The sequence below is a fragment of the Cygnus atratus genome, chromosome 2, assembly GCF_013377495.2.
Source record: "Cygnus atratus isolate AKBS03 ecotype Queensland, Australia chromosome 2, CAtr_DNAZoo_HiC_assembly, whole genome shotgun sequence".
Lineage (NCBI taxonomy): Eukaryota > Metazoa > Chordata > Aves > Anseriformes > Anatidae > Cygnus > Cygnus atratus.
In genome coordinates this window covers 30,429,110-30,457,040 of record NC_066363.1, presented here as the reverse complement: position 1 = coordinate 30,457,040, position 27,931 = coordinate 30,429,110, and the positions used below count along the sequence as shown (strand labels likewise).

The 27,931-nt window shown below is 34.9% G+C and overlaps 1 protein-coding gene across 5 annotated transcripts in view; it reads left to right on the top strand.

Annotated features, from left to right (window-relative positions):
- Window positions 1-27,931, top strand: part of DGKB (diacylglycerol kinase beta) — a 347,040-nt gene that overhangs the window by 17,646 nt on the left and 301,463 nt on the right. For 4 of the 5 annotated variants that reach the window (XM_050709163.1, XM_050709165.1, XM_050709164.1 and 1 more), the window contains one exon: window positions 3,255-3,507. In XM_050709163.1, coding sequence (XP_050565120.1) covers window positions 3,438-3,507 — 70 coding nt within the window. In that variant the 5' untranslated portion in view covers window positions 3,255-3,437. Of the gene's footprint in view, window positions 1-2,358; window positions 2,402-3,254; window positions 3,508-27,931 lie in introns of all 5 variants that reach the window. The other variant, XM_050709161.1, reaches the window with a different exon arrangement.

Sequence of the window (27,931 nt, the reverse complement as noted above, 5' to 3'; positions counted from 1 at the left end):
TTGAAGTAATTTATCTTTTTCTTTTTTTTTCTTTCTTTCTTTTTCTTTCTGTTATGTATTATCCCTGTAACTACTTTCTTCTTTATGCACTTGTGTATAGTTTTCTCACTGCATGACTATCCTCAAGCACTGAGAGAGAGAAAGCACTAAAATAATGTGCAAAAGTAAGCATTTAAAGTGTGCTGAAAAAGATGCTGTAAACCAATCTTGTACAGAAATTAAGAAATTTTTGTAAGATACGGCTGATCTTGATCTTTACAAATGAGATATCATATAATGTAAATATGCATCGATGGCTCTTAGTCTTGGCATCTACGTAATGTACATGATTTCTTACAGCTATATTGTTGTTGTCTATATAGAATGTGGAAAAAGACACTATAAAAGGTTTAAGTACCAAAAAAAAAAAAAAAAGAAAACAAAAGTCAGATGCAGGGAACTACCTTTCCTTATTTAGGACTCCCCTACTACAGAACTTAATAGAAAACTAAAAAGGGAAGCCTCTAATTTTTTTTTTCCTGAGATTTTCTCCGTTATGTTTCTGCATATTCCTGCATCATAGGCACTGAGGTGATGTACAGAATCTGGCAGCAGCCCAAAGACCAGTTAGTCATCCTCAGCTACTGTCTACCTCCCCATTACCTTTCCAGGATTAAGCTTGGCAAATTAATTACACTAGATCCCCCACATCTTCTCTTTTTAAGGTAGGAATTGTATTTAGGGAGTTTTCCAGAATAACTATGTAGCCGTAAATTCTTATTGTCTTCCATGTAAACTTTGTTGGCTTTGTGTCTACAAACTCCATTTTCTTTCCTGTGGACTGCCATGTCCATACCAAATTTTCCATTGCTCTCCCACCTCATTCAGGTCTTGGCTTTTCTTGCAGTGCTGTTCACGGGGTGAGTCTGGATGTCAGGTAAAGGAGAAAGGATGTCCTGTTTCAGAGTTGATGATTTTGATCTGAAGTTGGAGAAGGGGAAGTCAATGACAGTGTTCATTTTCACTGTCCATGTACTGTGGATGTAACAATCCCTATAGACAGAGTTCAGCTAAAGATATTGCATGTGAATAGACCGATCAGTTTAGAGCCCACAGCAGGTATTACCTTGCCAACCATAGCAATTCTAATGGTAGGCTTCCTATCACAAATATTCATATTCAATAATTGAGATGATCTCTAACTGTACAGCATTCAGCAGCGTTAGCTTTTACAGGTAATGAAGCTAATGTAGTTCCTAATTCAAAAAAATAATACTGTATGAAATCACGGTATAAAATTTTGAGTCTATTAAATCAACTATGCAAATATAAAACCATTTTCAGTAAAACCTAATTAGTTGTCAAGAATATGAAAAAATATTTGAAGAAATAAAACTGTCTTCAGTACAATCTAATAAACTTTTAGAAATGAAACGTCTCTAATTTGATTAAAATGTCTCTATTGACCATCATTATTTTCTCTTGTTATAAATAAGAGGACTGAGGCTCTCCAGACAGAATGATAGCTTTTTGATTGAATGTCACTTTCAGCTTTTGTAGTTAGTCCCCTTTTTCTGGCACTAACAGTGATTCACTGATGTTTAAAGGCTGATGAGCCTCGTTCTTGGCCAACATTATCCATATTAATATTGCTTTTTCCATCTCAGTCTCCATGCTCTTATTAGCTTTTGCTATTTGTTCAGTCAGCTCCTAATCTTACCCTTTCTAACTTATCCTTATGTTTTATTCTAACTTGAGGAAGTGGAGAGTGTAGGAATGTCTTCTGGTTCAAATTTTAAAAAACAGGGCAGTTGTTGCACACCTATTACTGTATTTGGATGATGTTACTTTCTATTAATACACATATACATACACCAAGAAGGGCATAAATTATGAAAGTATACTTAGGGACTAAGGTGTCTTCCTGAATTTCTTTGTCCAGGAGTGATACTCATATATATGAGACAAGGAGGAAAATATCTAAATAAATGTTGTCTATAATTGGGTTAATGAGTTGTGTTTATATATATATATATAATATATATATATAACATAAATTATAATATTATATATATGTAAATTATATTATAATACAATAAATTGTATATATATATTCTTCTGTTCCTAGCCACTCTGCTTTTTATTTTTATTTATTCCCTATCTCCTCAAACTGAGACAAGGTACCTTTTTTTCTCCTCTCCCAGCTGCCAACATCTTTCTTCTTAAACTCTTTCTTTTATTATGTCGGTTTCTTCAGGACTGATTTTTTCCTTTGCTGTGTTTGCAATCTGACCCTTGTAAATAACACCATTGCTAGGCATATAAAGAGATTCCACTTACAGTCTAAAATTAGTTTTCTAGTCTAAACTTGTCATCTAGGCAACCTCTGCAATCAATAGAGAAAGATAAATACTGCAAGAAGGTAATTCATCACATTTTAAGATTATGTTGAAACTGGAGGGATTAATTGCTGTCGGGGCTGCCTGTCTCTTTCTGCTGATTAAAGAGAGAGCCCTAGATGACAACCTCAGATGAGATACCTGACTTCCAGATGGCTAAAATTAGATGAAAGGTATCCTACCTGTTGTGCAAGGAGCGGTGTTGGTAATGCATTTCCTTTGTAAGGTCTGCTTACAGAGGTAAAAACTATGTAAAACTTGAACGAGATGGTACCCACAATTTGATATTTTTGTCTGAACCAATTTGCAACAATGCCAATTATATTTGATTTTTCAATAGTGTATTCAGCAATGTTGTGACATATTCTTAAAATCAACCCCCTACTATTTTGTTAGAACAGTTAATATTTAAATAGCTCTCATGAATTTCTCACAAAATTGCTAAATACAATTAATTTCATTTTCACACGGGGAGACTGAAGCTTTGGAACATTTTTGACAAGGCCACACTATGCAACAACATAATTGGATACAAACCTTGTTATCTGAGTCTCATTTAAAATTATAGGAGAATAATTTTACTGATAGTTAGTATCTGCACCAGATATTACTGAAAAAACATTCCCACACAAATTATCCAGATACAATTTGATCATAAGCAATGGATAAGATTCATGATCATTCATGATCAATGCTGCACATAAGCACTTGGAAATATGAAAATAAAATTTATTATAAAACTAGTTATAGACATTATAAAACTAATTATAGACAATTTTTGAGCAAAACCAGGTATGACAAAATACTTATCAGCTACAATTATTCTAGTAGTAGAACTGGTATTTAGACTTCTAATGTTTGACCTTCTTTTAACAGTGCTGTAACTCACCGCTGAACCAACGAATTGGGAACAGCTCATAGCATCAGAAACTTTAGACTAATGCCACCTATCAAGTCTTCAAGCACTGTGAACTGAAACTACACATCTTTATGGAGTTTGTATCAACTGGGTCAAAAGGAATGCTTTTCTGATATTTAACGAGGACCATTACTGCCATTATGACGAGCCAGGAGAAGTGGGTTAACCTTAGTCCTGGAGAATTCTCTCAGCTTCAGAAATATGCAGAATGTAAGTACTTTCTAAAATACGTCATTTTGCCTCTACTTAAAAATTAAGGATATTTGTAACTGTAGAACAGAATATTAAACTGGAGTCATTAGGTAGTTAACATGTTACAGTATTATTGTATTATTAATATTATTCACTGTTAAATAAGTGGTTAAATTATCATTCATGTCTATGGCTTTTTTTCATCCAGAAGATCTCTTCTTCAGGGGAAAAGAAAAAGCAAGCAAACAAACAAAACCAGTCAGTGACACAGTAACTTTTTTCTTCTTTACTGAACAGTTATTATTCAGTGTGGTACCACTTAGCCTGATCATGACTGTGTATTTGGAGAGTGTATTTCTACAACTGTGCCTTCTTAAATTCACCATAACAATTTGTAGGCAACTAGAGTGAGGTTTAAGAGGAAAGCTTTTTCAGTCTTAGAGGAAACATGGAAATTCTAGTAGAAACAAATCTAGCTGTTCAATATGAAGATGTTTCTAATATTGTAGTAAATTTGAAGTTGGTTATGTCCCATGCAAGACCGGGAAATAAAAATCTGCCTAAGCTGAAGATACAGTTCTTTAGTTATTACTAAGACAAAAATTCCATTAAGTTTCCTGAATAAATAACTCAGAATTGCATGCTTAGGGGACTAGATACTAAACATGAGAAGTCAGATTTAGGTGGCAGTTTGTAAAGCCTGATAGGAACTGAACTAGAAAAGTTCAAGAATGTTTCAGAAGTTTTCCTGTATCATAAATAAGATAAAGTCTCTTGATTTATGAATGCTGTTAATTTATTACTAAAGGAAACATTTCATTACAAAGTATAAAGCATATAAAGTAAATGAAGACCACTGATTTCTGTGCCTATGATACCACAGCATCTAATTAATTGTATGTCAGTGTAGTAATCTAATAAAATAATCATAAAATGATTGTTAGAGTTAACTTTATTCACAGTCCAGTGGAATTTACGATTGGGATTCATCATACATTAAGATATCAATTTGAACTATGAATTATACTTTATATAATGCAATGTCATTCAACAACAACAACAAATGGTCAGGTAGAAATATTTACATGATGCTTTCTGGAACAGGAGTATATGAATCTCACTGTTTTCTACTATTGTATTGCTGTATAGTTTAAAGTATTCTATTTATTAACAAATCATGTTTCCTCCCCATGCCACCATCTTGTCTCAAAGTGTAAGTTTTAGAGATGAAGGAAATTTACTCCACATATTGCTTTAAATATTAGTGATATTACCAAGGAAGGAGCTATTTCATTTCTCCTTTAATAGTTATAAAGTTTAATAGTTTAAAGACATTGCTACCTCTTCAGTAGTTAATCAGTTAGAATCTCTTCCTTAGGTATCTGGTATGAGTCTGAGAAACGAATGTTCAAACTTTTCTAATACTTCTTTTATTTGTATGTAGCATACAGAAATATTAAAGAAAGGGAAACAAGGTGAAAATATACAGAGCTTAAAAAGAACACATACAAAATTTATATTGATGTTCCATTGGGTTCAGAAAGCATTGTAACAGAAAATTGTGTATTTGATGTTGATATGAAGAAGCTTGCTTCTTTTAAAATGCATCATCAAATGGACAGTAAACATAGTATAGCAGTTTTAATGAAAATATTTCCTTCTGTAAATACTTGCTTTTTTCCTGTGAAAAGGTTTTAAATAGTTTTTTGTTTTTGTTTTGTTTTGTTTTGTTTTGTTTTCCCCAGTACTAGATATGTAAGATCTCTAATACAGAGAGATATAACAGTTACAGTGTTGTTATTATTTATTTATTTATTTATTTTTCCCTATACATTCTTATAATTTAAACCTTCAATGCAGCATTTTACCAAAGTATTTGTCATCTTCATTACTCTTCATTACTGGGCAGGAGAAAAACAGGCTGTTAATATATTTCTTTTCCTTCCACTTTCCTTTCCTCCTCCAACACTTCTTGCACATATCATAATTCAGAGTCTTTGCTTTGACAGCTGTTGATATTAGAATAATGTGTTTGGTAAAATTGTTTGGATTTGTTTATGTGTATATGTAAAAGACATGATGTCCTTGAACTGTGCAGTTTCTCGCTTCCTCTGGTTGTCTGGAACATATAAGAAAACATATAGGGGGTTGGTCTATTCTCCCACGTGCCTGGTGGCAGGACGAGGGGGAATGGGCTCAAGTTGCGCCAGGGGAGGTTTAGGTTGGGTATTAGGAAGAACTTCTTTACTGAAGGGGTTGTTAGGCATTGGAATGGACTGCCCAGGGAAGTGGTTGAGTCACCATCCCTGGAGGTCTTTAAAAGACGTTTAGATGTAGTCCTTAGTGATATGGTTTAGTGGAGGTCTTGTTAGTGTTAGGACAGAGGTTGGACTAGATGATCTTGGAGGTCTCTTCCAACCTAGACGATTCTGTGATTCTGTGATATTTTGAGCCTAATTTAATTTTGCTAAATGACTGAATAACAGTATCTTGAAATGTATGTTTAAGACTTTAAAACACAATTTTGTTTATTAAAAAAAATTGTCCAGCATTTTCAAATGTGTTATATATCTTACATATAGAGATATGAAATATTGTGTTAGTAGATGCCTTTACTCGCTACTGTATAGTAATTATATGGAACTTTATGAAGTTTGAATATATAATTGCTTTGAAATTCCATTGCCTTTGTTGAACATGACAAAATAGTGAAATAAAAATCCTAGCAGAATTTGGCTGGCTAGAGTTGCCGGTGAATCTCCTTTTATGATATAATCCTGTAGGTCACAATGCCTTGGTACACTTCTGTATCAACAGTATCACTTGACCATCATGCTCCTCTGTGTTTGTACTTACAGTCATAAATGATGAAACAAAATTTTGCAGGAATCAATGGCAATTCACATTTTAGCGTGTAGTTTAGCAATTTCATGATTTATTGTTTATTTAAGTTTAAAAGGAATGAGAAGACTTGATGAAATTTCTGGTTTATGAAATAAGATACCCTGTAGCTCCTGAGGAGCCTCGGAGACTCTTGCTGGAAGGAGAGATGGTAATAACACTGGTAAAGTAACACTGTAGGAAGGTTAGACTTTTTGGCATATGCCTGCCAACAAAAAAAAGTGTTGGTAATGATCCTGCAGCCTTGCCTCATGCTGGAGAGTGGTTTTGTTTGTTTTTTTTGAAGGACTCTGGAATACAGTAGGGAAGGTACAGCAAAATGATTCATTTTCCACTCACCTGCTGTTACTTGGGGTTGTTATTTGCTCTGCCATTCATTCAGTTTGGTATGTAGGCCTTACTTCCTAAATCTTATCTGAACTGTAACATGATATTCACTTCAGAAATTTTTAACACATGCACTTTCTTAAATTTACAAAATATAATATTCATATTCCCTATTTAAGTTTGAATCACGCCTAAAGTGAATACTGGAACAAAGACTGTAGTTTCTCAAAAACCTGTCTACCTTGGATGTCAGTGACTTTGGATCATACTTTTCATGGCAGACAGTCACATCTACTTAATGAGGACATTGGAATCAAAATTACTTACATACAGCAAACTCAAATGTGTAAAGAATTGCTCTTTTAAGTTCATTACACAAATATACATGTTTAAATTTTTTTATTTTTAACCTCTGAGTCAATTTATGCAAGTATTTAATAGTAAGACATGCATCATGAGACTGAAAGAAAGCACTATAGGAAATTCACTAAGACCTCCAAAAAGTGTTTTTTCTGATATCTACATCAGTGCACACATATTTCGGTGCGCAAATCAAAAGTAATAGCACGGATTAGTAAAGACTAAATTATAAGAAACCATAAAGAGATTCATAAGCAAACTGTTAGAGAGCATATTAGACTAACCCGAGCTCACTGGGTAGAATTCAGAATTCACGCTTAACACTTCATATTGTATGGTAATGCTCAAGTACTGAATGTTGGCACCAGGAGGGTGCTTCGCAGCATCTACTATAGCTGATGCAAAACAGGTAACAGATACCTTCAATGGGTGGTCCAAAGAACATGAATGCTCAAGTGCCTTTATTTATTTTTATTTTTATTTTTATTTTTTTATTTTTATTTTTATTTTTATTTTTATTTTTATTTTTATTTTTATTTTTATTTTTATTTTTATTTTTATTTATTTTTATTTTTATAAAGCCTGAGTAAATTTAAGAACATATACTCATTTATTTTCAGGAGTGGAGTCAGTGTTCTGCATTTTATGTACCTGACCACCCAGAAAGTAGTCTTCCTAAAACAGTTTTACCTGTGTTTTGCATATTAGCTTAGCTGTCAGGAAAAGCAAACAAACAAACAAACAAAAACCAACCTTCACAGAGTTACTTCCTCACACCAAAGCCCCTCAGCCTAAGCTGGCTACAAAGTGAGATAGTCCTTTGCTTGTCTGACACCCCCAGCTGCTCATCTCCACACAAGCACACATCACATTTCTCGTCTAATAGCCTTAGTTTTGATTCAGTATTGAAAGGGGTGGTAACCCAGACAATTCTATTGTATAACAGACATGGCAGACATAGCAGGTGAAGTGTTTGTGTCTGAACCATTAGAGATTGAACCTCAGTTTGAACCCACATCCTCAACCTTTCCCCTATTCAAAAGGCAAGCCAGTTTTACACCTTGTTGGAGCAATACTTTGCTGGAAGCACATTTATGCATATGACATTTTTTGAGAATAGCGAAGGAATGGGCCCATCTGGGTTTTAAGGAAGAAATCAAGTGCTGCTTCTTCTAACCTTCTGACCTGTAACAGCATTTAGGAGGAAACTAAATGTGTTGCTTCCCTTGTGCCTCAACTAACTTCAGTCATGTAAAGAATTTTCAAACTATATTGAGATACAGACTGCACAAATAATAGGCTTAAAGGACTTCCAGAGTTAGGTTATATGTGAAAAACTGCAACTGATTCAGTATGGATTTATAGATCAAGCTGTCCTGGCCTTAAGAGGTCTTTCAGCCTAAACTCCCTTTTTGGTTGCCAAAAAAGATACAAGGATATTTTGCTAAAAGCACCTGTTAAACTCCTCACTTGGATCCTAATAGTTGAATAGAGATATTTTCCACTTTCTGACTGAAAGAGACTTTGTTCCAGTTCAATATAGTCCAACCGTCTTGTGTGAGTTTCATTATATTCTTGCAAATATAGTTAAATAGACAAGGCCTTCACTTAGCTCTATGTCCAGATACTCTCCTTGCTATCTCATGAAGAAGTTCCTACCACATCTTGTCTGTCTGTCCTCTTCATCACATGTAAAGCTGAGAATCATACTATCAATATACGTTTTTTACCTAGTCAACAAAAACTCTGAATTTAAAATTCCTTTGCTGAATACATACCAGTTTTTTCCAGTATCCATAAATGTAGTTGAACAGCAAAGAGTATGGGTTCTACAATACTTGTTCCTAATCACAGAATATTTCTCTCCAATAAATACTTGGAACTTAGTAGAATGTAAATATCTTCCAGTAATTTAATATCTTTACAAAATACTGTAATTCAATCCAGTTAGAAATAAGTAATATAAATATAATATCTTGTTAAAGGATAGTCTTTCCACAGTCCAAAGAATATCTGTAATTTCATTTTACAGAATTATTTTTGAGCTCAAGTTGAGTCAACTTTATACTTGCAGTTTAAAACCTTCCTTCATCTGCTCACCAAATAAGAATCTGGGTCTTCAAAAGAATTTTTGGAACAGTTTAAATATTACTTTAGAATGAAGAAAAGATTATTTCTAGAATTCAAAGAGCATATTAATTAATACTTGCCTCTTTGCAGTTAATTTGCATGTGTGTGGATTTATTTATTTATTTTGGGAGAATAATTATTTCCAATGATAGTTCCTCTGTGTCCTCCTTTCTGGTCAAATTTAAAATTTTCTCTTTTTCTGAAGACAGAATAGTAGAAATATTTTGCATTAGATTTTTGCTTGGCTTTAAAATACCTGTGAAGAATAAGTGAGAAAAAGAACTGAGATGATGGGGGTGCTCCTTATGCAGTAATAATAGTAATAATAGCCATGTAGCCTATGCCAAATTGAGAAATTGAGAGAAATATATACACTAAGATGTAAGTTCCTTTTTTTTTTTTTTTTTTCTCCTTTAGATTTCATGATCAAGCTTTTTTTGTGAGAAAGAAAGTGAAAAGGTACAGGGTATTTTTGCATGAAAATGTCACTTAAAATGCATAGGGTAAGGTAGCTGGGATAGATGCTTAATACAGAGCTTTTGGGGCAGAGGTTACTTCTAAAATATATGTAATACTCCTAATAGCAGCCTGAATTGTAGGGACATTAAAGAGAAGCCATATTCACTTCACTGTGGTTATTGCCTGTAGAGTAAGGTTGATCAGCTTGGACAGTTGTTTTTTTTTTCCTTTCTGTATCATCAATAAAAAGGATTTTATTAAATGGATGTTTATGTTATAGTCCAAATCATATGTTAATAGAAGTTTAGAGGATTCTGCTCCAAAAGCAAATGAGAAATTATCGAAGGGACTAGAAACAGTTAAAGCAAGACTGTTTCATGATTCAGCTAGGTTTTAAAAGAAAGAAGGAAGGTCTGCCCTTCCCTTAGTAGGGGGACAGAGGCAAAGGAAAAGGCCTCTGAGCTCTGGCAGCATGTGTACTCTGGGGAAATAGCTTTGTGTTGTCCTTTTGAATTTGTCAACAAAATGTGCCCTGAGGAACAAGCCTGAAAAAGACTTTTTGTAAAATATTTGGCAGTGATTTTTTCCCAGGCTGGTGGAGGAGAACTTGGGCAAACTGTCACAGCCTGAAGATAGAAATGGATGTTGGAGTGCTACTGAAATGGCTGTGAGAACAGGAAGAGCATCAGCAGAGCTGCAGCATCTTTTGATGTAACATCGATAGCTACTGGAAGAGCTAGACAGTGTAACAATTTTTTAGGGGAACAGGAGGAAGAACTTGTGAGAAAGATCCCTGAAGAGAAACTGGAAAGCCAGCAGAAGTTTTGGTCCAGAGTTAAGTTGCCAGAGACTCTTGTTTAGGTTTGATTCTCTGTCCCTCACAGATGGAAAAGATTTTATTTTACAATGGGTATAAATGATAACCTGCGGGGAACTTTATACATGTGGCAGCTGGCCACCAGTAGCCCTGAAAGCTATGAGCCATTACCCAGTCCCTCAAGAGGAATCCAGGCTTCTAATGCCATATTGCCTTTTACTAATTATAATGAGATATTGGGCCTCATCAAAGAATACAGATTGCTAAAAGCAACTATTTTTGGCTGTTTGGAAAGGGGAAAGAGAAAATCGCTAGTGAGTACTGAAAATAGTTTTACACCAAGTATTGGATTTTAGGAATACAGAGTTTCTGCTGCTGTAAAAATGAAGGAAATTAAATTCTTTCTCAGAGACTGTCAGATGTTATCATGCACTTAATGGAGAAAGATAGTGAAGCTAGTGAGAGATTCTCTCTTTGCGGGCAAGGCTTGGTGATGATGGAATTGTATGGGCAGGAGGTGCTCCAGGCCTGGAGCAGAAATTCCCCTGCAGCTTGTGGAAAGGCCCCTGGTGGAGCAGGCTGTCCCCCTGCAGCCCATGTGTCCCACATGGAGCAGATCTCCACGCTGCAGCCCCCCCGTGGAGGAGCCCCCGGTGGAGCAGGTGGATGTGGCCTGGAGGAGGCTGCGGCCCATGGAGAGCCCCCGCAGGAGCAGGCCCCGGGCCGGAGCTGCAGCCCGTGGAGAGGAGCCCATGCAGGAGCAGGGGGTCTGGGGGGAGCTGCCGCCCGTGGGGGACCCATGCTGGAGCAGTTTGCTCCTGGGGGATGGACCCCATGGTATGGAGCCATGGGGGAGCAGTTCTTGAAGAGCTGCTGCCTGTGGGCAGCCCCTGCAGGAAGGACGGCATCCCGTGGGAGGGACCCCACATGGAATAGGGGCAGAGAGTGACCGTGAGGGAGCGGTGGAGATGAAGTGTCAGGGACTGACTACAGCCTCCATTCCCCATTCCCCTGCGGAAGGTGAAAGTGTTTTTAGTGTTTTTGGTGTTGTTTGGTTGGTTGGTTTGGTTTGTTGTTTTTTTTTTTTGTTCTGGTTTCTCACTGTTTTAGCTTGTTAGGAATAGGTAATAAATAACATAATCTCCCTGTGCTGAGTCTGTTTTGCCCATGATGATAATTGGTGAGTGATCTCCCTGTCCTTTTCTCAACCCTTGAGCCCCTTCCATCATATTTTCTCCCCCTTTCCTTCTGAGGAGGGGGAGTGAGAGAGCCATTGTGGTGGAGCTTAGCTGCCCAGCTGGGTAAAACCACAAGGTTCTAGTCAGATTTGTTCCTTAAAATAATAATAATTGAACAAGCTGAACTCTGTCTAAAGGAAGGTGGATATATATAGTCTGTGCTAATGAGGATACTAGATCCAATTTTGACACGTTACACTGAAATCCGGGGTAGAAAATTTATGAAGGTGTGAGTTTATTTTTCCACCTATCCAGTCATAGCTGGGATTTTGTCTCTGAAGGTTATTTTGTAGATTAAGTCATTGAGGTCACTGGAGCACTGGGCACCAATGTCAGTAGCAGAAGTATTAATGGATTTCTTTCCTTTCTCTCATAAAGAATTCTGTTAGGTCTTGAAGAGAATGTAGTGTAAGCGTGATAAGCCAAACTTTTCTGAAGGAAAAAGCCAAGAAAGATACAATAATATAGTATAATTTGGCTCTCTGAAATGTACTTCCTGATGACCTAAAATGTTTAAAGTTCCATGATCTATTCCTATCTGTGACTGGCAGATGTGTTTTATCCCAGACAGAAGTCAGTCAGTTCTGTAGTTTATAGGGTAAACAGTGTCATACTGACTTCATCCACAACTGTGAGTAAGGAGGAACCTGTTCATGGCAGTCATGTGGGTATATGCATAACAAGTATGTGCAGAACTTGGTTCCTGCTTCCATGTCCATGTTGAAGAAGGGCATCCAATTTTTTTGAAGTGTAATAGTCCATTTAGAGAACAGGACAACACAGAAGAGTGAGAACCTCTATATCCTTTGACTAAAGAATTTGTCAGATTGCTCAGGAGTTACTTTATTTGATGATAAAGGCAAATTTGTCATTTTATGACAAAAGGCAAAGGCAAATTTGAGTTCTCTCAGACCCTCTCAAGGCACTAGATACTCTGATTTAAAACAATCTTTTAGGAACTGATGGTTTTCCGATAACTTCATTTGAATTTTGTACAGTAATTGCACACAGTCATGTTGAGTGACTTGTTGAGTATCCTAGAAGTGTTCTTACTATAGCATTATTTTCATGTCTTAACTAATTTCAGGGATCATCTCCTCTCTTTGGAGTGCAAGAACATTTATATGTCAGTTGCATAGAGACATGCTTTAAGAGGGCAAAAATAGTGAATTTATATGCATTTGTGGCTATCAGATGGCAGAACTGGAATGTACTCTGTTGTCTATAAGATCTCCCTTTTCCTCTGCAGAGCAGAAATAAAACTTTTTTTTTTTCCTCTGCAAAGAAGAAATACCTGTCTTGTTCAAGAGTTCTGATACAAAGGGATTATAGTCAGCAAAATGCATGGCTACTGCTGCTGCATGCTGTTGAATGGAGACTGCTAGCAAGAAATCATAAATCATAGAGAATGAGTCCATTTAGTAAAAGCAGAGAAGGCTATAGGCCTTTGAGTAAACTCATAATTCAAATTTGTTTAAAGATGTTGACAAATTGGTCCAGAGTAGGATCAGCTCAATGAAGCACCAGCTGTTTTTAGCTTCCATTCCTGTCCTAAAGAGCTCTTTCTGATTCCCGAATGATTGAATGACAACGTCAGAAATATGATGGCTCAGAAACTTTCAACTTTCATTTAGAGATAACAAAATTTTAAGGAGAAAATGGTCTCAGGTGTGCTAATGCTAGCATACTTTATTTGTCCATTTTACGAAAGCTAGTGAAAGTGTCAAAGTTGTGTACCTATCTAGGCCCTATATGGAAGAAATGTTAAAGGATTAGAGATAAGTATCGCCAGTCATTAAGGCCTGGTGTTGCAGCATCAGCTTTCACTGGCTTTGAACACATATTGTGGTTAAAACAAATTTGACATATGGTCTTAAAGTCACTGAACGTGTATTTATGGTCATTTGCATGTAAGCAGTAAGAAGCTTTCTTTTCTTGAGTTTGTCTATTCCTTTTTCTCATTCCCTATTACAAAGATTTGAGAGGTGATTCAATTGGTTGCTGTGGAAATGATCCTCATGTCACAAAGAGAGAACTATAGTTCACCAAGCTCTGAAGAAACAAAGTGAAGAAATAGTGAACCAATTCTGGGGTCACGTGGCTGAATCTCAGCTCTCAGTAAAAGCATGTATTTTTAGTCTCTGTGTTTCTATAGAAAAGCTTAAAATGGTAATCCAAATGATGACAATCCATGACTCATCAGGCAGACTGAAAAAATAGCTCTGAGAGAGGGACAATCCCTCTTTGCTTTTATGGGATTCAGACTCAAAGAACCAGTAGATTCTAGGGGGTCCCCTCAGCCTAGCAAAGCATTGTATGCCTGCAGAGAGGAGGGGAAAGCAGCTCATCCACTGCAAAAGCATACTTTGCTGTTAGGATTATTGCTTATGCTTTTCTACCTCTCCTGGATTTTTGAAGAAAGCAGCCTTCCTTGTTGCTCCTGAGAACAGGAGAAAGGTTGCTAATGATGGTTCAAATTGGTAGACAGAATCTTCTATGTAATGAATAAATAAATAAATGGGTTTAGAGCTGTCTGGTGGTATCATAAGACCTCTTTCCCTGTGTCATTTATTGGGGGTGAAGAGCCCTGCACTGCATTTCTCTTGGTTGTTTTCTACTAATTAAAAGAAGCAAAATTGGTTTTTAAATGTGCATGTAATTATGTATGTCTCATTGTTTTTTTCAAGCACTTAAAAAGATGTTGCTTTTTTTTGTAGCCTTGAAAGATTTTTATTGGGTGTTATGGAGTGTCACTGCAAAGTTTTTATGGCTACATTGCAAAATATAGTGGCTTTTTGAGAACATTATTGAATGCTAAATTTGTTTTTAGAACCATCACATTTTGTGGGGTGTATTATTTATTATTTTATCAGAACAAGTATGGAATACCAAGGAAGGAGCTTGTCATTAAATTCCAATATAACATTTTCTTGCATAGTTTCTGAAAATATAGGTTTTTGATTTTATTTTCAAAATTAAGGGTTATAAGCAACTTGTGCTTTTAAGGCACTTCAACTAATTGTAACAGTAATGATAATTATTGGTAATGAATTTGTTTCAGAGAATGTCTTTTCTAGAGTTAATTAACTGGCTTCGTAATAGATTAGAAGTTTTCATGCATGAAGGCATACTGAATAGCTTTAAAGTGCTTTGTTAAGAATTATATTTATTTTAACAGAGGGTTATTTCTGCTTTTCATACCTTATTTACGCTTGAAAGTTACTACAGAGGGAACAGTATCTAGCATCTCTGTCTGTGTCAGAATAGATTACTTAAAGATCCTGACAGTCATTAATGATATCACTGCTTTTTAAGAAAGCATAGACTGTATTCAATAGATAGGCTCTTATACAATGGAGGTTGAAATGAATGGAAAGAAACAGCAAAAATTTTAGACAGTTGTGGGAGGAGGATGGGAGCACTCAGTTTATATGCTAAATACATGTCTGAGGACTTTATTGAAGAGAGGTCCTTCAGTACCGGATAGGCTATAAGAGTTTGAGAAATTATTGAAATGATACTAGAGATGATGAAAGAATGTTGAAGAGATGCAAAGAAAAAAAAGTCAACAGCAGGAAATTCGGAAGATCGGAGTAGCCCAAAGCACTGAATTACACAAGTCTGATTCATAAGTACATGACTATAGTTTCAGATTAAGGTTACAAATGGATGGTACCTGTACAATTTTAGCAGCATGAAATTAGGAGATTCAGAATTCCTGGGATGAAGATGGGGAAAATCTTGAAGGGGAGAAATTTATTGAAAGAGATGAAAATACAAGCCATGGCAAAACAAAACGAAACAAAACAAATGGCATCAAATCAAGTTTCAGTTTACCAAATGCTAGACCAAAATCCATAGATCTGTGCTACAGCATTGAGCATTGATTGATAAAACAGTGAGTTAAAGAAACACAGAGAAATGATCTCAGAATGAGATGATTAGGGCAAAATCAAAATGGGCCGGTAAAATGTCAGAACAGCAGAGAGGAGCCAGAACAAAGCTCTGTTCCTAAAGGATGATTTTGGAAATTCTTCTTTGATGTTTGTGTGTGTGGTCATACACATGATAGATATTTTTTTAAGAAAAACAAATGATGAGATTGAGAGGAATGACCACCTAGGGCAGGAGGAAGAGAATTCAGATAGAGAACCCCAGTGGCTAGCCAAATCTGACCTTGTAGCAATGATTTAAAATACTCTAACATAACTTTATTTTCTATAGAGGGCCTACAGAAGTTTTTCTGTAAATTTGTAATATTAATGTCTGCGAAAATGTGAACCAGTACTATTATTTTTAATTCTAAAGCTTGACTACTTATTGAGCTAATATTGGATGAGGGTGAATCCAAATAGGTTCTCAAACTGGAATTTGAAATAAGCCACTTGAATTCCCTTTGGAGGTGCTTTTATTCTAGAGTAAATCAGAAATGATTATTCATTCAGTATTATTTTAGTAGATGAGATGTTAGTTAATTATGAATTTGCTAATAGTTAAAGGAATAATGACCTATTTCATATTTCTTTGTTCTGTTTTCATAATAGAACCATATTTTTATATTTTGCTTCAGACACAGTGATTCTTGTCACATTGTTCTTCAAGTCCAAGCTCATTATTCACAGTCTTTCTAGCATGTGATACCTCCAAAGACTATCATGATATCTCCAAACAGTATATAACACTATCATGTTTTTATCGTTGCTTTAAGAGGATTCTGGGGAGTTTAGTGCATCCATAGAAAGAATAACAAGTATAATTATGTTGTCCCAAATGGTACAAAAGCGTATTCTGAAGTATTTCCCAGCACAAGTATGTGTTTAAATTAAAGCACACACTGATCGTTTTCTGGATTAGGTTTCAATAAGTTAGTGCCAGAATAGCACTTGCTTCTAATAGCACTGTAGAGATGTAATGACTGACTATACAGGAGGACTGCTGAGCTACTGTTCAAATTCCAAACTCTCAAGGCACGCTCTACTCTTAAGACAAATACTTTGCAGCTCTATCTACACAATAGAGCTTAATCTGTACATAGTACAATTATATTGTACAGTTAGATACAATTATCATAATCTCATATTTTCAAAAATAGACTGAACAAATTTACTTTAAATTTCTTGCTTTTCCTCCCAGTAACAGCTTTCATAAGAAACCGAGTCTCTTGTTTTCCTCCTTTTCCCTTCCTGTTTTGTTACGTAGCCACAAAAACTGCGTAACGTATTTGGCTAACAATAAATAAATAAATAATCCAATAATCTCTACAGTTTAGCATTCTGTCCCTGGGAGGCATGCAAAGTTTTGTAAGGAAGGAAAAAAAGTTTTTTTCCCCATTTCTCCCACCTGTTCAGTTATTACATGAACCAATAATTGTTGTTGTTTTAAAAACAAATAAACAAAAAAAAAGGTGGAAGAAATGGGGAAGAATTTCAATCTCTTTCACAAAAGGAGAAAAAAAACAAAATCCTGTATCACAGTAGATTTTCGTTACTTTTGTTATGTATTTTTTTCTTAATCAGTTTTTGGTGTACATAGTTGTGCAGTACCTCAGTCTTGTCTTAGTCTTTCATGCAATAACACTCCACCAGGAGGGATTCCCACTTTTACTGACCTTTTACTGTCAATAACAGTCCTCCATATAATTATGAAAAATTGATTTTCTTTGCCTGCATACGCTAGAGCTAGATTATTATTATTATTTATTATTTTTCCACTCTAGATAGTTTTAGATATCTAGTTTTAGATAAGGGTCTACTAGCGTATAGTGCATAGGCAGTGATGGTTGGAACTTTGTAAAAGTGGGCACTCCTAGACCATGCCATAACCATCAGTAGATAGCTTTGGAGCTTGCTGTCAGAGCTAGCTGAGACTTTGCAAACTGCTTTTTTTTTTTTTTTTTTTTTTTTTACATCCAATTGCTTTTTTATGTATACATATTTTATTATTTTTTAATTTTATGCAGTAATGCTGTTGGACTTCTAATAGTCATTTTAAGGGAATGTAGAACATTCTGCTCCATCTCTATTTGCAGGTCTGGAAATTCAAATAGCATCTTACAACTTTCTAATCATTTTCTAGCAATCTGATTTTTGAGCTTTGGACAAAAGAAGAAAAAAAAAAGGAGAAAATTAATCTGGAATCCTTCAGACTCAAAAATTAAATTTTGTTTTGACAAATTTAATTAGTACAGGGTGTGCATCACTGTTCTCCTTGAAATTAATTCATTATCAGTATTTCTTCTGAAAAGACCATCCCATTTCACTTTATCACACTTTTCTCTATTTTTGATCACAGTCAGAGAACATCGGAAGTTTTAAAATGACATGAAGCCTTTGCCTTAAAAAAATGATGCAGATCAAGTAGAAACATGAAGAGAATGAACAAGGAGACAGATAAGGTCTGATTTTCACTAGTTGCTTGGTTTTTAATTAAAAATTGTGAGTCTGTAGCCCATAGAATGGCCATCAGGAGTAAAAGACAAATAACTAGGAGGCACAGGTGAAAACAACAGTGTAAATAAGAAGATTGCAGAATTTTGGATAAAACAGAATGAAAATGATGACAAAGAGGAAAGGTTAATAAGACGCAGTGCAATATGCATGAAATGATCAAGGTTGTTTTTTTCTGAGTGTTGGGATAAAGATAGAAGCTTCAGAGCCAGGGCAAAGGAGGTGAGAATAAAAAAACGTACAATATTCTTGGAATGGAGGAATTTTTTTGCTGTGTTCTCAGAAAAGTAAGAATTAATACTTTTATTATAAACATTTATGCTTTTCTTTATTCAGTTATGCACTGAATCACATGCAAGCTTCTAAACAACTTAAATTATAGCTATTCCTTTTAAAATTGGACAAAAGTCAGTTCTTGATCTTTGTGTGAAGTGCTCAATGCCTTCACAGGATACAGAGCAGGCTGAATGGGAAGCCTTCATACTGGTTTTCCAGCTTTTACATGGTTAGAATTAACTCCATATGATGCACGTTGTTGTATGTGTGATTGAAGTTTCCAGGGAATTACTTGAATTCTGATAACAAGAAAATCATGTATGTTCAGTGTGCAGAGCGAGTCTAGCCCTGGCAGCCATGTTGCTTTGCGGAGCTCTGAAGTTCCTGCTGCCTGCAGTCTGTCCTTCTCCTCACTCACGCTCACAGCAGCAGCTAGCAGCTATCCCCATCACCAATATCTTTCAGCAGATGTCCCCATTTCCACCCATTCCCTGTCATGATTCCTATCCCTTCCCTCTTCACCTCCTTGTCATCCTCTTGCAGCAGAACATGTCCAGTCCCTGCACAAGCAGCTCTACACTTCTGCTTAAGGCCTTCGTTATGACCCAGCTTGGCAAGGGGATGAATTCCCACCGATGAAGCTGAGAACCTGTGTGGTACCAAAAAACATGTGTGCATACGTGTCATGAACCCTGACTTGGATCAGCTTACAGGAATAAAAGGCTGTGAAGCTTGGAAGTTTCCCAGAGAAAAAGCATGCTTGTGCTGCACTTTGCAGTGTAGTCTAAGGATTCCTAAACTAGAAACCAATGGTAAACTGGCACACAGCACAGCTGGAGTCTATTTGCAGTTTATTTCAGGAGCTCTAGAATTCCTCTGGTGCCTGATTCATGCTAATCAGCGTATCTTTACATAATAGTACCATTTGTGGGCATACAGAACAGCAAATTCTTTTGGTGAAACAAAACATTGTGATGTTCCTTTTGAAAAGAAACATTGTGATGTTCCATTTGAAATATTTCATTTGGATATTTACAGAAATAGATATGTAAATATTAAAAAACAAATAAAGCGAAATCTGATTGTCAAGGTAGAATATGAATATTAGGTTTATTGGAATACATTGTATACTGTAACATTAGGGGTGTTTTCTTTTTTAACAAAGGAGATTTCTACTAAGATTGTTTTGATAGGACAAAAGCAAATAGTTCGCACAGTCATATTAAATGATTTTACTTATATTTAAATGTTATATTGCAGAGGGATTTCTGTATTGTCTTACAGTTTTGATTTGGGGGATTTGTTTTCCTAAAGTAGCTTCAAAAAATCCCAACCTTTACCTCACTGTCTGAAATAAGTTACCTTCCTGTCTAGCCATGTTATTTATATTCATATCTTTTTTTTTTTGATATAGATTTTGTTAGAAGATGCAGAAAAGGGGTATAAATCATAGATTCTTTATTTTAGTGTGACTTACGCATTCTCTGGTTTGCTATCTGTGAGTGACACCAGGCTTGAGATACTCTGACAAGGATATGGCATATTTCTTAATGATGCAGAGGATTGTGCGTCACTACTTTCAGGCGACTGGGTCTTTATTACATGACTTATCTTGAAGCCGTGATCTCAGACATATTGAAAGCTAGTAAGTCATTTACTCTCTGTCGTTTTCTTAATGCACAGTCTGGGATACGCTCTATTTTACTAAGTGCACACAATGTTATAAAAGCATTAGAACAGAAACAAGTTACTGATTTGTGAGAAAGTTCAGCAAAAATGCCATGTACATTTTTTTATGTGCTTAATCAGAGACCCCATCTGAGTTTTAAATTTACTTTTTATTTTTATTTTTTTATTTTTTTTTTATTTTTTATTTTTTTATTTTTTTATTTTTTTTTCTTGTAAGAGAATGAACAGAAATGGTAGGAGGCTGTGGCTGCAGAAGAAATTGGAACAACCCAGCTTGAATCATCTTAAATGCTGAGCAAAAATGGCATATCCTATATTTGCTGTTCATTGTATTTCTGGGGAAGCAAGTTATTTTCCAAATAGTATTCAATACATTATATTTACCATTGGTTTTATATTTGTCTATATAGTGTAATTTAAAATGTGATAGGCTGTAATGGTATCATAGCTTAAGAAAAACCTTCTCTGGAGCTAATCCCCAGAGATGTTTCATTTTGCCTCAAGGAAAGATAAATTTTATCAATATACCATGTCTCATATCTTTTCATAAGATACTGTCTACTGTATATAGCATGTACTGCATGCCTGGCAGGATCCAAGACTTTCAATGTTTTTTTTTGTTTTTTTTTTTTTTCCTCTTCCCTCACAGGAATAGATTCCTTGGGTTAAAATGGGCTAGGGATTAAAACAACCTAGTTCTGTTTTTTACAACAGAAATATTCAAATGTATTGTTTTCTAATTCTGAAATGAAACATAACACAGGAAAGAAAGAGCCCGTCTTGAAAAGAGGAAAAATCTAAAAAGTCTCCTTTGTCATCCCTTGACAAAGCTCATAAGCAGCAATGAAGGACATTAAGTCTATATATTTTTTCCTTTTCTTTTCTTTGCTCTGTCTCTGGTGTTGGTCTCTCCACCAATGTTCCTCTTCCTCAATTTTTCCTGAACCAAGGCACGATATTCCTAAAAAACTTAATCTCCACAAGCAGTTGAGTCAAAACGTTCCATTTACTTGGAAAGTTACTCTTCTGCCTCTTGACTAGTCTGTTCCTCAAGTTTCTAGTTTTCAAGAATGTTCAGCTGCAAATTAATGATGAATACAAAAACTTGGGAAAAGTTAAGGTTCTTATTTGCAAAATTTCCTGTTTCTGAATGCTCTAATAAAAACTTCTAATGCTTTTTCCTCATGCAGAGAGCATTTGAAGGAAGATCTTTATTCTAGAAAGGCAGTCATCATTTATGATCATCATCAGAAGGTTAAGATCCCTGGAAACTTTAAATATGATCTCATTTTCCTAGATTCTTTAAGGTCATTATAATTGATACAGTGCTGCTGAGTGCTTTTTCTCTAAAGATACATTATACTTTTTTTTTTTTTTTTTTTTAACCTGTGAGGGAGAAAAAAGAAGGTGGAAGAAGGAAAGATGATCTGTTCTTTTCTTGAAACTGACTTTCCTCTTCTGTTTTGTCTTGCTGTTTTGAAGTTTGATCTGCCTTTTCCTATCTTTCTCTCTTTCCTGTCTTTTTTTGGTCTTCTGTTGTTCCTTTTATCCTTTTGGGAGACTAACTCTTCCTCCTTCCTTTCTTCTCATGTCTTTTCTGCTTTCTTCTGTTCTGTTCCGATCACCTTTGTTGAAATTATCTTGATCTTAGGTGTTCTGGACAGTATCATTGTTAATATTCTGAAATGAACTATAAAAATTTAAATAAATAGACCTATCCTCTGTGAGTATACTGTGGTAAAAGTAAATGGATTAGGAAGGGATATAAATTTGAATGCTGGGACCTGGGAGAGTTCTTAGTTCATTGCAGTTACTTTGACTTTTGTCTATGGCAACATTAAGTTGAGGAATGCCAGTGTCATATTACTGGTTTATGTTACATATTAAGTGCTCTGTATGTTTTACAGAATTAACAAGGTCAGGTAACTTAATGTTTTTATAATCCCTCTTTTTTCAGGATGTGTGTTCATAAAACATTTGTATAAGCTTACATTAAGTTTATGTTAATCTTACATTAAATAGACATTTATCCTTTTGTCTAAATATACGTTGGATTTATCTTTGGGTTATATCTTTGCAGTTTGAAGCATAGCTGACAAAAAAAAAAAAGATATTTAAGATATTTTAGCAAATTGCTTTGTTCATCTCCTTCCTAATTTTTTTCTTTAAACTGTGGTATTATAAATTGGAAAGGTGAGTATTGCTCCAAAGGCTACTGTTTGTTGGCATGAATTATTTAAGCATAGGAACAATGGAAGGACCTTACCAAAGCTGTAGAAATAAGCAGAAATTTCAAAACTGATTTTGATAAGGAAATGTTAAATGCTAAAGATGTTTTGACCAGAATGACAGATTAATGGCAAGATTTACTTTATAAAAACTAGCAATTTTATCTGTATCATACATATAGTATTGTCCATAGCAAGTGCTCACCTGTAATGGTCCTTTACATGAAATAAATCGATGAAGTATATACTTATTAAGATCTCTCTATACAGTATGTCATTTTATAATAGACCTGTGATAGGGTTGCTTGTCTCTATGGAAGTGAAAATATTAAAACTTTGATAAGTATGCTCACATTACAGTCAAATTGTCATTACGTCTCACATAGCTTTAAAGCAACTGGTTAAATTTAGCTACCTTTGATACCTTAAGGATAAGGCTTAGCTTTTCTCCTTTTGAAGTTAAGTTCTTCAATTCTTTAAGAAAAGAGTTAAAACCAGTGCTTTTATGAGTCACACTCACTGAAATTAAAATATATATTTCAGGGAGAGCTTAAAGCAATAGAGACCTCCAGCAATAGACTGTGAGCTGTGATATGCATGTGCCTCAATGGCTACAGTCTCTATATGAAAAAAAAATGTGACTGCTTGGTGTCCAGGTATGCATGTGTCTTCTGAAGAAGGAGCTTGGTCTCTCTTCCTTCTTTCTCTTACAGTAAATATGAATTTAGTTACACATACTGATCTATTTTTAGTAAAATACCAATTTAACCTTTTTGGTTTCTTTAAGTAGTTCAGTACAATTTCACACTTGTTGATTTTAGTTCTCTCGTGAATGTGTAGATGGATATCAGAAATTTCTTTCCTGAACATGCTGAGTTGTTCACTAACCTTTCTTTCTTTTTTTTTCTTTAATTCATGTTGGAGCAGCACAATTGTTTTATGTTAACGCATTCAGGATTAATCTCAAGTTTTAAGTTAGAAGTGCTCATGCACTTCTAACTTAGATATTCAGTGTTCATAGAGCTTCATTTTACCCTTCATTCAGTTAAGCTGTGTGCATTTGTAGTACAAACTACATTTTTCCCAGCTCATTTGTTGTTTTTATGTTTTGTTTGGTTGGCTTGGTTTGGTTTTGGTTTTGTGTTGGTTTTTCAGGACTTCATCATATAGCTTTTTTTCTGTACACTCAGTGAACTCTGAACACTCTGAACTTGTTTACTAAGTTCAAGTCACTTGGCTTCCAGCCTTTTCACAAGATACCTCCGTAATTCCACCTTTGTTCATTCACTGTAGTATGTGTTTTCAAAAGTCCTTCATTGGTGTTTTAGGGAAGAAGGTCTGTAGTACCTCTTACTCTTTCTAGAGACAATGTCCTTTTTAAATAGGACTATCTTCACTCTGTCATTTGCTCAAAACAATCCATTTTATATTATCCCAAACTAAAATATAGCTATTTTTTCATTGACAAGGAGGTAAATTTATAGGGCTGTACAGATGAATTTTAAAACACTGATACTTGTGCACGGCTGTATCTGTCACAGGAAAATAAAAACAGCAACAAAAACACAACAGAGCCAGCATTTATCTTGGGGATACTGGAGAAAATGAAGCTAGTAGTGGGGAAGATGCAAATGAGAAACTGATGGGATAAAAAAATGGAAAAATAATTAGAGGATAACTTTAGGATTAAACATACTTTGGTGGGACTAGAAAAAGATGACTGAGGATTTATTTATTCTTTTTGTTTATTGTATTAGCAAAATAGGGAAGTCCAGAAAGTGAGATTATACAGTTAAGGAGATAATTTCTTAGGATGATTAAAGAGCTCTGTAAACTTTCTTGAAGATACTACTTATCTAAATAATTGTATTACAAGACCTTGTCAGGTAAGTGCATGAAAATGTTGTCCTCTCTGGAGTGGCACTGAGGACTGTTTGCTGTTATTCTTTGTTGTTGTTGTTTTGTTTTTAACATTAAAATGACATTGGGTAAATTCAGAAATAGTCCTTGATAGTAATAGGGTTTAAGACTGCCTTTATCAATGGACTACATTATAAGCTTTATTCTTGCTTGTTGTCTCCTTGGCACAAAAAAACTAGTGTCCTGGATTGCTCAGTAGGCTAACTTAAACAGAATGGGCAAAGAATTTTCCTATTTGAATCTTGATATTAGACTGAAAAGGTGGAGAATTATATCATTAAATATCCCTAATCCCTTTCAACTAAGGTAGATCTAAAACTCAGGTCTAATGTATATGTAGTGAAAAGGAAAGGATTAGAGATGCATCAAGCAAGAATCAACAGAATACAGTTCTCTAGTAGCATAAACTGATTGTATGAGCTTTTCTTCATGTCCATGTCCTCTCTCGTACTCCCTTTCTCAATTATTGTCTATTACGGTCAATATTGTCCATGAAGGCTCTTAAGAAAATGATATAAACTAGTTAGTTAATAGGAAAAAGGTACATAATATTAACAAAAAGAAGACTTGGTCTAACAACTTTGAAAAAAAAATTAACTGAACGGAACACAATGCTGACTTGGATGGAAATAAATTTTTAAAGTTTGAACTCCACAGCTAGAAGATTTATGGATGTAGTACTTGAAACATATTTGTTTCTCAGAGCTTGAACATAAAACAGACATCCCAGAACAGGTTTGTAATGACAATTGTAAGATAAATGAGCATATATTAACTTCAGTTAATATGTGAAGGTAAAATATAAAAACTGAGTTGCTTTACTGTAGTGATGGAAATAAGAAAACTCCCATTCTTCCTAATGTATAACTAAGACAAACTTATAGCCTTATAACTGACCTTTATTTTATTTTCAGAACTTTATGCATTAGGATATTACAAGAGTAAGATTATCCCAGAAGTTAGTTTTTGGCTGGAATCAAGATTTCCAGATTTTACAGCACAGTCTGTAGCCTTTTTTATTTGAGTTTTAGCTTTTGTTTATATCTATTTAGCAGTACACTTTTTTGTAGCCTTATAAGGTAGCTGCATGTGTAAACATCTCAGTAGAAACAATCTCGGCATCAGTTCATGCCTTTGTAATTAAGCAGCGGTTGGGAGGCTGTGACTTCTAAGCAGTTGTCTACCTAGCAACCCAGTCCTATGGACAACATAGCTGAGATTCTTTTATTATTTTTTTTGTTCCCAATGACTAATATTAAACTTCTTACGATTTTTCACTCTTCTTTTGGCTAATGAGGCCTGTCAGGCAAATTTGCTTATGTGTTTTGGAAGTTACATGCTAGGGCAGATAATAAATGTAAATCAAAGCAACCAATGGGGACATTTCAAGTATGATTTTATGTGAAAATATGATGTATCCAATGGAATCTATTTAAAAACACTTTAGCAGCACCTGAACTCTACATCTTGTTTGCATTAACTCTACCTTTTGCCCCCATAGCAATCACGTAAGTTCTTAGTAATTGGGCAAATGAGATAACATGGATATCAGTGAGCAAAATGGAATTCAAGACAAGGCAATATCTACCTCTTCCATAGCATTTAGACAGGGAGACAGTAAAGGGGAATTCAGGAATTAACAGTGGAGCACTGATTGTGTATATTTAAACAAAAAAAAAAAAAGAGGTGAATTGCCTGTCTTAATGATTTAAGTATATACTTAATGAGGAAAAGATGTGGTAGAGAAGATCATAGATTTCATGCTTTGGTCATCCAGTTTGTCCTTACTATTTCAATGCTTGCAACGTTAACAGGTTAGGTGATCCAGTGTTACAACTGAACTTAGAAGTAAATGTCTGCCTGTGAATTCGTTTAAATTATATTGTCTTTAAAAAAACTGATATATAGAAGAACATCACTGGTTGTGAATGGTCTGACCTCATTATTGTGGAAAAAGCTCATTTTCACTGAGTTGTGTGGACTTTAGTAATTGACTGACTATAAGGAAAAAGGTCACATATACTAGTCTGTAGACTTAACAACAATGGAAATATATTTCAGAGAAATTCATAGAATGGGTGTATTAAAAATATACCCTTTCTTTTTGTGACTTCTGCCAGTTACCGATTTTCTTGGCTGATCATAGGGACTTCAAATGACATGGAAATCTCCCCACCAGTTGGACACATTAAATACTTTTCCATGTTGCATAAATACATTTGTTACCAAGGTTTAAAAACAAACAAACAAACAAACAAAAACACACACACACACACAAAACAAACTTGAAAAAAATGAATAAATTCAGGTCATACCTGCCATTGATATTATCTAGTATGATGACAAAAACATCTCAAAGTGTATTACACCTAGCTACTATGTATGCTTCTCCCCATATTTCCTCTGTTTTTGCATTTTGCAGATGACAGCAAACAAAAATGAGTTGGGAAAAATGAGCAGCTTAAACATCTTATGAAAAGGGGGCATATGCTTAAGAGAATCTAAAATGTTAGATTACTATGTTGCAAATGAGATGATTTATAAAACCAAATACACTTTTGGTGGTATCTTGCACCACTAAGAGTGACTGAGTATTTTTAGTAAAATTTCCAACTAATAATTACCTTCATGGGCCTGAAACATGTTTTTCAATTTTACCAGCCCCATAAAACTGAAATAACTCTTTGTAGGATGAGGGCCAAAGCCTACACATCACTAAGTTTATGTTTGAATGTTTGTCACACTACTATTCTTATAAGACCATCACTTTGTGTTGTTTGTTAATGGGTGAAAAGAGCCAGAGAAATGTGTACTTGTGTTGTTAGTTCTTTTAGTTTTATGGTCTAGATATGTACTTGACTTTAAAACCTCTGCTTCTAAGAAAAACAGTAATAGACAATTGTGACCACAGGAGGCAGCTCTCATTTTTAAATAATGTTTCACTGCAGTAGTAAATACATCTTAAAATGGAAGGTAGATGGGTCAGAAACCCATAAGACAAATAAAACTAAATTGAGTTGGATTTCTCGTTTTAAAAATCATCCCTTGGTTTAGCATTTATATTCCCCTATTCATAAGATCATTTATTGTATGTTAAGAAAATTGCCTTAGGTGAAAGTCTTTTTTTCGTGTGTGTGTTAAAATCAGGAAAAAGTGCTGCTTCCCATTTCTACTGAACTAAAATTTCATCTCAGAAATATCTTTTCAGTACACAGGACATCAAGAACTGTCACTGCATAAACCTTTAAACCTTTCTTTGTAAGAGGAAGAGTAGAATATAGCTTTTAAAATATGTCTTGCAATGAAATGGACTTTAAGGCAGCCTGTTCATAAGGAAACAGGGGAAGGGAGAAGGCAAAAAATGAACAAAACAAACAAATCCCCAACTGTCTGTGACACCTTATACCACTTAAGGAGCTTCTCCCAAGCTTTTTAAAATAAAAGCACGTGGTCAAAAGAGGCCATGGTACATTGTAAAATGCATTTCCAATTTTGTTTCAGCATCATTGTGAACAGGTGAAAGGTATTAGCTTAAACTATTTCAGAGGTTTCCTTTGCACAGTTACTATATTTCATATGATGTATGATTTAAGTTGTGATGTAAATTCTAACCCACAAGTTTATAACATCTTTGTATATATTTGTATTTTA